This window comes from Lathyrus oleraceus, chromosome 1 (genome assembly GCF_024323335.1).
Source record: "Lathyrus oleraceus cultivar Zhongwan6 chromosome 1, CAAS_Psat_ZW6_1.0, whole genome shotgun sequence".
NCBI classification, from domain to species: domain Eukaryota; kingdom Viridiplantae; phylum Streptophyta; class Magnoliopsida; order Fabales; family Fabaceae; genus Lathyrus; species Lathyrus oleraceus.
Window position 1 is genome coordinate 216,310,322 of NC_066579.1, and position 11,726 is coordinate 216,322,047.

At 37.3% G+C, this 11,726-nt stretch overlaps 1 protein-coding gene across 4 annotated transcripts; it reads right to left on the reverse strand.

Moving 5' to 3' along the window:
- Positions 1-9,042: 9,042 nt before the first annotated feature.
- Positions 9,043-11,283, reverse strand: LOC127128300 (uncharacterized). 4 transcript variants are annotated; one of them, XM_051057556.1, is made up of 5 exons: positions 11,081-11,283; positions 10,664-10,727; positions 10,242-10,315; positions 9,547-9,673; positions 9,043-9,471 (listed from the first exon to the last, which is right to left on the reverse strand). In XM_051057556.1, the coding sequence occupies exons 2-5, from the start codon at positions 10,664-10,666 to the stop codon at positions 9,202-9,204; spliced, it is 474 nt and encodes a 157-aa protein (XP_050913513.1). In that variant the 5' UTR covers positions 10,667-10,727; positions 11,081-11,283; the 3' UTR covers positions 9,043-9,201. The 4 variants fall into 4 exon arrangements, with proteins under 4 accessions (XP_050913513.1, XP_050913528.1, XP_050913507.1 ...); XM_051057571.1 differs by having other exon boundaries at positions 10,151-10,315; XM_051057550.1 differs by having other exon boundaries at positions 9,547-10,315.
- Positions 11,284-11,726: the final 443 nt, after the last annotated feature.

Consider the following 11,726-nt stretch of genomic DNA (forward strand, 5'->3'; position numbering starts at 1 on the left):
CTCTTCCTGAACTGCTCGCCATGTTAAGAACTGCCGAGCAGAATCTGAAGTCAAAAGGGAAGTCCATTCTGATGATCAGAAATGGAAAGAGACAGAACAAAAGGCCCACTAAGCAGAGTGATAAGGGGAAGGGCAAGGAAGTTGCCAATCCCAGACCCACTGCTGCTTTGAAGCCTAGTGGAGGCATAGCAAAAGAAGGCACCTGCTTCCATTGCGGTAAGACCGGACACTGGAAGAGGAACTGCCCAAAGTACCTGGAAGATAAGAAGAATGGAGTAGAGACTTCAACTTCAGGTATTTTTGTTATTAATTTATCTACTTCTGCATCATGGGTATTAGATACTGGATGCAGTTCTCACATTTGTACAAATGTGCAGGAACTAAAAAGGAGTAGAGATTTGGCAAAAGGTGAAGTCGACCTACGAGTTGGCTATGGAGCAAAGGTTGCTGCTTTAGCCGTAGGAACTTTTGTATTGACTTTACCTAGTGGTTTAATAATTCAGTTAGAGAACTGTTATTATGTACCTGCAATTAGCAGGAATATTATTTCCATTGCTTGTTTGGACAAGTTTGGTTTTTCATTTATAATAAATAACAATTGTTGCTCAATTTATTTGAATGATATATTCTATGCTACTGCACAAATGAACAATGGACTATATGTCCTTGATCTTGAAATGCCTATTAATAACATTAATACAAAAGGGTGAAACCTAACGAGTTAAAACCAACTAGGTAAGAATATTAAAACTCTTCGATCAGATCGAAGTGGTGAGTATTTAATCCTAGAGTTTGATGACCATCTGAAAGAGTGTGGGATCTTATCCCAACTTACTCCTCCTGGAACATCCCAATGGAAGGGTGTATCTGAGAGAAGAAATCGAACCCTGTTGGACATGGTCCGATCCATGATGAGTCACACCAATCTTCCAAACTCCTTTTGAGGACATACACCATTGACATCAGCTTACACACTTAACCGTGTTCCATCCAAAAGGTTAAAAAGACACCATATGAGATATGGAGTGGTAAGAGACCACATATGTCTTACATGAAGATTTGGGGTTGCGAAGTTTATGTGAAACGACAAAATTCAACTAAGCTTGAGCCCAAATCTGACAAATACTTATTTGTGGGGTATCCTAAAGAAACAAGAGGATATTATTTCTACAATCCTTCTGAGGGCAAAATGTTTGTCGCTCGAACTTGAGTTTTCCTAGAAAGGGATTTTATTTCCAAAGGAATCAGTGGGAGGAAAGTAGAACTTGAAGAAATTCAAGAATCACAAAGTATCGATACACCTATGGAGGAATTAGAGCAGGAAACACAAGTAGTTGTGTAAGAGCAACCTGCTCAAGTAGAACAAGACCAGTGTAGGTCAGGCAGGATACGTCACCTACCTGAGATATATGGATATCTGATCAAGGTGATGTATTACTCATGGATCAAGATGAGCCTATGACCTACTCATGGAATCTTCGTTCTGATGAAACAGTAAAACTGTATGGATTCATCAAGAACGAAGATGAGCCTTATTTCTACAAGAAGGTTAGTGGGAGCATGATCGTATTCCTGGTATTATATGTAGATGACATATTACTCATTGGAATCGATATCCCTACCCTGCAACAAGTAAAGTCTTGGTTGGGGAAATGCTTTTCTATGAAGGACCTAGGTGAAACAGCCTATATATTAGGAATCAGAATCTATAGAGATAGATCACAAAACTGCTTGGCCTAAGTTAGAGTACATACATAGACAAAGTGCTGAGACGCTTTAATATGAATGATTCCAATCTGGTTATGTGTTTTGCTTAAATGGTGGCACCGTGAGCTTGAAAAGTTCAACGCAAGATGCAGTTGCTGATTCTACAATTGAGGTCGAGTATATTGCTGCCTTAAGTGCAGCAAAGGAAGCTGTTTGGATCAATAAACTTGGCATAGTCCCTAGCATTATGGATCCCATTGGTCTCTATTATGATAACAATGGTGTTATCGCACAAGCTAAGGAGCCTAGATCTCACCAACGATCCAAACACATACTTAGGCATTGTGCGAAAATATGTAAAGTACCTACACTTGACAATGTTGATGACCCACTGACAAAGCCTCTTGCGCAGCAGAAGCATGATGGCCATACTAGTTCAATGGGCATACGGGGTATGCCTGATTGACTCTAGTGCTAGTGGGAGATTGTTGGTGTAAGCCCTAGAGGCCAATACTTTTGGTACTTGTATCGAATTATTTATTAATAATAAAAGGCATTTTCTTTATTATGGTTGATTAATAAAGTCCCTGGAATAGATAGTCCGTTTAATGTATTAAGTGTGACTTAATCATGAGAACACATTGAACATAAGGACACTATTCTTAAAGTATCCATAGTCGAGCTTTAGTGTGAAGTGGGATAACATTAAAGCATTAAGACTATTATGTTTGTAGACTGATGATCACATCTCATGGATCATGGATAAAGAGTTATCAAGTCTTAAACATAGATATGAATATTAGGAGTAATATTTATACCGGATTGACCCGCTATGAGAATACTATATAGAAAGTTATGCAAAGTGTCATAAGTTATTCTCATGGTGATAATAGTGTATACCACTCTTCGACCTGAAACCACTATGGATCCTAGATGTAGAGTCGAGTGCTTTATTGCTGATCCAACATTGTCCGTAACTGGATAACCATAAAGACAGTTGATGGGTACTCCACGAAGCATGTTGAGGGACATGAGTGTCCTAGATGGAATTTGCCAATCCTGCGTAACAGGATAAATGTCTATGGGCCCAATATTGAACTGGACAAGGGTGACACGGTCTATACCTTGTGTTCAATATAGACATAAGGGCAAAGGGGTAATTATACATATAATTATTATCACAGGAGGTTTTTTCAGATCACATGAAATTTTCGTGACTTGGGTAGCAGTGATGTGTTGCTAGATACCGCTCACTGTTTATTATGTTAAATGTGTGAGTTAATATAATTGCCAACGCCACGAAAACCTATAGGGTCACACACAAAGGACGGATTGATGAGAGATAGAGTAACTAAGGAACATCGTAAGGTATGGTGCACTTAAGTGGGAGACGAAATATGGTAAGGTACCAAATACTTAAGTGATTTTGGGCATATTATAAGATATGGGCCAAAATACACTTAAGTGGGCTTTTTAGCTTAAAGCCCACATAAGTGGTTCTATAAATAGAACCCCTTGGGTAGAAGCATTGTCACTCCAATCCACTCAGACAGAAATTCAAGTAGAGACTTGGAATTTTGTTTCCCTCTTTCTCTCACTCAAAGCCTTCATTCATAACAGCTAGCACTGCGATTGAAGGAATCCGTTCGTGTGGACTGAGTAGAGACGTTGTCATCGTTCAACGTTCGTGATCGCCCCGTGGATCTGTATCAAAGGTTTTTTATCATTATCAGAGATCTGCACCAAAGGTTTGAATCGCCACAAGAGGTAACGATTCTATCACTGATCATGCCCATTCGTAAGGAACACTAAATGGAGAAATTTTTAAATTCCGCTGCGCCTTGGATGGCAATTCTCCTACACCATAACCATGAGATTCTGCTCTCGCTCGACCATTTCAATTAAGAATCACTTTTTGAAAACTAAATAAGTCCTAATTGATGCCTAAAGCGCTCTCGCTGTAATTAGGATCAATGCCCAGTTTCCATTATCCGGTTCAACTCTCACACTCCCGCGCTATCGACTCGAACCTTAATTGTTTTTCACTCTCGTGCAAAAACGATTGAATTAGACTTGAAAACTAAAGCCAGAAAAATCATCTAAGAAAAGTTTACGCCAAATTCATTACTGAGTCCCGTCGAAACGACGGTCCTCACATACCGGACTCAAAGACGTTTAGGTAGACATGGAATTAAACTTAAACAAACTAAACATGGTAATTGAAATTAAAGACATCATGGTAATCGAATTAAAGTGAGATAAACGGAAATATAAAGCAATAACGTAAAAATCGGAAAACTTGAATTAAATTTTTAGAAACTTCAAATACACGAATGGAAATAAATGATTTCAATTATGTTGGCAGACTTGTGATCCAAGAGTACAGAAAATTAAACTAAAGCTGCGATAACCTCTCGATGTGAGCGGTTATCACTTTGAATGTAATATCTGCCTAAAACTAAAAGCAACAAAGCTTTCGCGTAATACTTGGATGTCTAAAACTCCTGAAAACAATGTCTTATATAGAGTCTCAATGTTGTAGAACCCTTTCCAAACATGTAGAATTTAGTCGAGAGAATGTACGAAGGTGGGAAAGAATGAGTCGGGTTGGTTTTTTCTATTTCTGTTACTGCGCACGTATGGCGAACGCCATGAGCTTAAGTTGGATGATGATGTGGCTGGGTGCATGGTGAACGCCATAAGGTGATGGCGAATGCCATGCACCAGAAACTTGCTTTTTCTGCATTTTTCTCCCTTTTCTTGCTCCCTTTTCGATTTCTACGCATGGACACTCTATAATTGACAAGTATCTGAAATGAAAACAAAACACGCCATAAAAGTAATAAAACATGATAAAATGACACTAAATAACATGTGAATCGGGTCAAAATATACGATACATTTTCGTGTTATCAAACTCCCTCACACTTAGACCATTGTTTGTCCTCAAGCAATCAACCAACACAGTAAAACAAAATAAGCTCGGCCCAAAACAAAGGCACAACGAAACTATAATCATACGTGGTTGCTAGGCTATGGTTAGATCGATAGGTACTAGATATCAATACCAAGGATACCATAATTACACATATCCATATCTCATCGTCGAACGAGGAATCAGACGATACGAAATTGAAGTTCGTTGTTATCGGATTTCATTGATTTGAGCTTCAATTGTCACCATTTTTTCTTGGATCTTTCTTTCGTTTCTTGAGTTTTGAACTCGGTTGCAGCTGCATGAGGCCATGGCTGAGTACATGTGGGATCCGGGTCATGGGTGTGTCGAAATTGGGCCGATTGTCCAAACAGGGATGGCCCAAACACATTTCGGTCCATACATCCCCAATATGCCTTACCCCCATAGTACATGTTTATTGTTAATTCCCCATTAATCATGATTAACCCTTACTTAATTTATTCATTTTAATTCCAGTTTTGATTAATCTTGATGATGTCTTGTAGATGTTATTAGAATTAGGCTAATTCATAACTTTTTTAGAAATAATAGGAATTAATATTTTAGTGATTAGTAGATTAATTCATGGTTAATTATGGATTTAATTAGATTAAGAAATTAGCTTAATCTTCATGTGGATTTTTTATTTTGGTTTTTTCAGATTTAATTCAATATTAGGCTAATCTTGCTATGCTTGGATTATAATTGGCCATTAGGGATTATTGATCTTAATTTCATTTTATTCATGATTAATTAATATGGTTAATTGTACATTTTTACCATGATTAGGTTTTAGGCTAATTTCCATTCGATCCGTGTATCACATTATTATTGTTATGATCATGTTCATTAAATGAAGTTGTGATTTAGATTGTTAGATTTCCCTTTGATTAGTTTATTTCCTGATTCATGTTTAGGTAGATTTTAATCCTTAGGTTTAATGTTCACTTTAATTTTCCATTTAACCGATTCATTTGGTTTGTGATCATATTGAATAAATTAAAAATCCCATTTCAATTTAGGTGATGAATACCTTGTATGCCTAATTTCATTTGCCATGACCACATGATTGATCTTTGATTTGTTTATCCATGATTAATCCATTGCCATTTGAATTGATTTAGATCTTTGAATATGCCTACACTTGTTGTATCATTCTCATTTGACTTGATCTCATACTAACCTCATTTGTTGTTTGTGTCCACATGTGACTTTGAACTTCAAGCACACTCCTAACTAGCCATGCGTCTAACCCATTCACTTGACTTGTATTGTATGGAGTACCATGCCACTTTTATGTTTTAGGTATGATACATAGTTTGTAATCTTGTCTAAATTCTTTTCATTTTCCATTTATGTTGTAATGATTCCATCCCCCCATGGTGGGTCACATGTTCCCCCACCCCACGAAAATGTAATAGTCTAGGGTATTTCATTTATTAGTTCATCATGCATGCTAACTAAAAAGATAAAAACAAACGATAAAAATAAATCATTTTAAAAGAAACAAAGGGTACTTGATTCAACGTCAAGTTGTTTTCCAAATAAAACTCACATCATTGCAACGCGAGTACTTGATCCAACGTTAAGTATCTGCCATCCATTCCATGATCCTTGATCCATCTCTTCTCCATTCTCTTCAATCTCATTCTATCTCCTCACCTCCATTATTCACACACATTTTTCATAATAAACTCTAACACTTGATCCAACGTCAAGTCCTTTTTCAAACCCTTTTCATAACAAACAGAATGCAAAAATGGTGTGTACATGCTTGTACACAATATTCAAGTACTTGGGTTGTCGGTCGTACCTAGCTTGAGGACCCGACACTTGACTTCCCCCTTAAAACATCTAATGATTCGAACAAGTTAGATCTAGGTGCTATGAGGGAGAAAAAGGATAGTTAGGATACCATTATCCTATCTACTCCCCAAGTATTCTGATTATTGGTCGTACTTAGTCAATGGTCAGATACATGTCTCCCTCTAGTTTACAATGATTAGACTTGCCAAACCTTTTTCACAATTCAAATCTCTTTTTTGGACGAAAAAGTGTGGTTAGGATAACATCGTCCTCTCAACTCCCGAGTTTTTGGACTGTTGACTGTATCTAGCCAAGGTTATGATGCTTGTCTCCGTACTAAAATCAACTCCAACAAATCAAATCATCTTTTGCCTCAGTGCACTCTTCAAGCCTTTCAAAAAGGACGTGTTACTTTTGTTCTACCGTGAATGACGCTTAAGCTTCCATGTGTGAGCAAGTAATGTTTAACTGCTAGAGTGTGATCTAAGCGCATCCCATTTACCGCAAACAAGCAAATACTTCCCGCTCCTATGACAGAGTATACAAGTAAGTGAACAGTAGCACACGAACGTCAACAATGTTCATAAAAAGAACCAAACAAACACTTCGTTTGTGAGCGGAACTACGGAGCTCTGACTTCCTCATTGCACGTATGAGGGTACATAGGCACAAGGGACCAAATCCTTGGCGAGCACACTAAATTAAAACTTATTCTTTCCCCTATCTTATTCTTATTCATCTCATTCACCGATAGCAAGCAATGTACAAATAAAATACATCCATATGCATTGATACAAGCAAATGGTTCCCATGGAGCACCATGGATGTGAGGGATGCTAATACCTTCCCCTTGCATAACCAACTTTCGAATCCGCTCTTGGTTGCGAGACCATTCTCATTTAGAATTTTATCGTTATTTTCCCTTTCTTTTGGAAATAAATAAAATCTAGTGTGACTTTGTATTTTTCGCGGCGCGACATAGGTCTCTATTTTCTTGTTTGTGGCTAGTTAACTTTGCGTCATCTCTTGTTGCACCTGACTTACTTTTAGAAAATTCTCTTTGGTAGAAAGTATGAACCCCTTGAGTGTTTCTTCCAACACATACAGTTTTCGTTGAGGCACTTGAGATTCTTGAGGTGCACCTTGACCAACATGCATGGTTTGATTATTGTTGCTCCACTTGAAATTAGGGTGATCCTTTCAACCGGGGTTAAACGTATTAGAGTAAGAATTGTTTCTTTTGAAGTTTGCATATTAAACCCATGCACTCTCCATGTTTGGAACACAAATTCCATTTGAATGCTCACCTTCACAAAAATCACATCTCAGAGTTTGGATACGACTTACATTTTCCTGGTTCAACTAAGAGACAGCCCACTGTTTGGTGAGAGCCTCAAGTTTGGCTAGTAATGTAGTTTGTGTGTCAACAGCTAACACACCTTTTCCCTTCACAACTCGCTCACTCGAGCGGTACTCGTTTTGACACATATTTTCAATGAGTGTCTTGACATCTTCATCAGTATTTGCTCTCGATGTACCCCCTGCTGAGGCATCAAGAAGCATTCGGGTGGGCGATGTCAATCCACTTATAAAGTTCGTCACTTGTTCCATCAAACTCATGTTGTGGTTCGGGCACTTGCGGAGTAACAACTTGAATCTCTCCCACACATCCGACAACGATTCACTAAAGTTTGAAATTGTATCTTTTCTTTTGACAAACTGTGCATTTGAATAACATATCTTCGGGAAACTATCTCACCATGTTTGGATCATCCCATTGGGAAGACATCACAATCACTCCTTCGCTCTACCAATTAATGAAAATCCAAACAGATGCAATTTCACATGATCATCAATTACATTTGTTGGTTTGCACATGGAGAAGATCTCATAAAACTTAGCAAGGTGCTCTCATGGGTCACGAATGGCCTGCCCAAACGGGTTACCTCGCAGGCCCTGCAACACATAACTCTTAATATTAAAAATCACCGGAATCGTCGGTTGGAATCCCATTCATATTTGACCAACATCGGTTCGTCTATAGTAATCCCCCAACGTCTGGCGCGATGGATTTTCCATTTCAAGTCCTCTTTTTGTTGTTTGGTTGCTAACAATGCTTCGATCTTTGCTTTATAGAGTGTTTGTGCAATTCTCTCTAACTCTAAATCCAATTGTAAAAGCGTCAAACTCGAACCTCGCATAAATAACATAAAACAATAACTTAATAGCAATGTTTAATGTAGAACATGGTAGACTCGAAGATCAAGAAGAATCAACAAAGAAAAAGCTCTCCAATAACAAATAATACCTAACCTAAAGAGAAATCTAACTACTCATATTGAAATTAATCAATACCATAAGTGTAGACTCGAAGATCAAGAAGAATCAACAAAGAAAAAGCTCTCCAATAACTATAATGGCTTCCACAAGCTCCGAAATCACCCAAATCCACCACCTTCTCTCTAGGAAATCCCACCCCATTTTTGTTCTCCATTTTTTCCTTTTAAAGCCCCCAAAAAGTGTCATGACAGCGTCCTAACACTGTACACTCAGAAAAGCAACAGTCCAGTCCATTTGGAATTAAGATCCCACTTTCCACCTCAAATTAGTACAATTTTGGTTTCATATCTAAGCGAACAAAAAATTAAATGAAAGATATTAATAGTGTTGCAAACAACTGCATCACATTCAATTTTCCTTTACTCTACATATTGTAATATAACATTATTGAATCAAGATATATTATCACTCTGCTTTTGTTTCTTGTTCCTAGAGTTATCTTCCTCTAAAGACTTCAACTTGTTCTTTATTGCAGCAATTTTCGCACCACGGCTCGTCTGTCCCATGCCACCACCTGTGAGATGCAACTTGTGCCCTTCACCGACTGCTTTCGTAGAGCTATCTGCTACTTCCAGAGCATACCTCTCACTTGCTAGGCGGACAATCAATGGCCGGCCACAAGCTAGCCTCCCGTGCATTTTCTCCCTGGCCAATATTGCTTCCTGCATTCTCACTTTAATAATAGAAATCAGAAATTGCTCGAATGTGAAAGTAACTGAAGTATGCCATCAATTTACCTCTTTTGCACTATACTGAATAAAAGCGAAACCGCGTGGTTCCCCGCGTTTTGGGCCTCGAGTGTGCCACAAGAAGTCCTCCGACACAATCTTTCCGTAAGGAGAAAAGATTTTGAGAAGAGCAGCTCTGGAAAATAATGGAACATGAAATAAAGATGAGAATATGCACAAAACACATGGAAATGGGGGGGAGGTTCCTGCCAAGTTTAAAACAACGATCAAGGCCATAAGATCTAGATATTTTTATGTATTTGCAACCACGATTGAAGCGGAACCAGTAACAATTTATCACGATTCTTGCAACAACAAGGATCGCAACGCAGCTGAATTGTTGCTGTGATTAAAAACTTGATTCCTACAACCAATTGTAAAGGCAACGGAGTTGTGTTTGGATTTCAATTCTTAACTCAAACCTATGTTTCAAACAATCTATCTCTCTTGGTTCATTGACTCAAACGTTATGTCTGCACATTTGAGCTCTTGCAATTGAAATCCAAACACATTTAAAATAATCAAAGAGTCAAAAGTGTTCATTAAAAAAAGTGTGCAGTATTCAATACATTGGTAACTCGAAAAAAAACCTAAACTTTTCAAAGCATACTACCTGTCTTTTATTCCTTAATCAAACCTTCATAAGAAATGTTACCATTTTCCAAAAAAACAATGAATCCATGTTGGGGGTTAGCGAGTCTCACTCTGTAATTCTGAGATCAAGATTGCCGATGTAGAGTCTATTGTCACCGTTATCATCAATTGAAACTTTAGAATCCTTCATTCAGTAATACATCAAAATAAGTGTCAGAATACAATAAGATGGGAAATATCACAATCGACCAGATTAATTTTGCAAATCAGACAACAACAACCCAGCTTTATAGAGGCGGCTACATGAGACAATTTCCGTCATAGTGTTCTATCCAGGACAATGTTTCTATCTAAATCATTAATTTCGAAATCTTTCTTAACAACTTCTCTTATAATTTTTTTAGATCTTCCTCTACCACTACATGTTTGACTACTCTGCATCTAATCTACTCTTCTTGACACATAATCTATAATAACCCTACATGTCTTCTCTCCATAAAACTAATAAAACTACACCAAACATTGAACATACCATGGAAGCAAATGAGGCGATTGAAACTTCAATCAAAACACCCAAGCATCAAATGTGCACCACCCTGCAAATGTAATATCAAGCATAAAAATAAAGTCTTTACATCTTATTCAAACTTATCAGTGTAAAATCATCACTTAGCTAACAACTAAACTTTGAACTACAAGACTTCAAAATGCAAGAACGTGAAAAACTTCAAATTTTCTTACAACACAATACACTTCTGAAAAATCCCATTTCATTTAGACCTAAGGCTATGAATCAAAACGAACAACAATACAAAGAAATCACAAGTTATTATTCACTGCCAGTGATTAACATTGAATCCGTTATTCCCGAAATTCTATCTAATCAAATTATTTTTTTCAAAATTGAGGTAGTGAAAGATGATTGTGGAAGCCGATAAATTGAGGTTACCTTATTGAAGAATTGAAGTGTTGATTGTAGGTAGCCGATGCAAAACAAACTAGTTAGGGTTTTGTTCTCTTTCTCCAAGGACGAACAAAGGAGGTCGCGTGGAATTGGGCTGTTAATGATCCATGATGCAATTACTACATTCACCCTAAGATGGGATTTACTCATGTCATCTCGTAGAATGCGTCACACGCCTCTAAAAAAATCCAAAAATACTTTAGTATGTTCATAGTTGTACCTTAGAAAATTATAAAAATATTTTTGATGTGTTCGGAGATACATCTTTGAACGCAGACCAAAAACGGTATTGTATGTGAGACATCCCCATTTTACTAAAATTTAGTTTAAAAATATATCTTTGTTAGAATTTAGAACCATAAGATTGGTGAGTAATAGAGAAAATTAGAGTGTGGCGAGGAAAGAGGAAATAAGAGAGAGATAATTGAGGGTGAGAATATTTCGTTCACATTGAAGAGAATACCTCCAAGACATTTATACAAACATTACATAATGATTGGGATACATGTCACATAACTAAATAATTAAAAAAATAAAAAACTCGGACCTGTAACTGGTTACACTAAATCTGTAACCGGTTATCGCTTTTATAAAATTAATTATCTTTCAGTGGTAACCAGTTACGTGATTA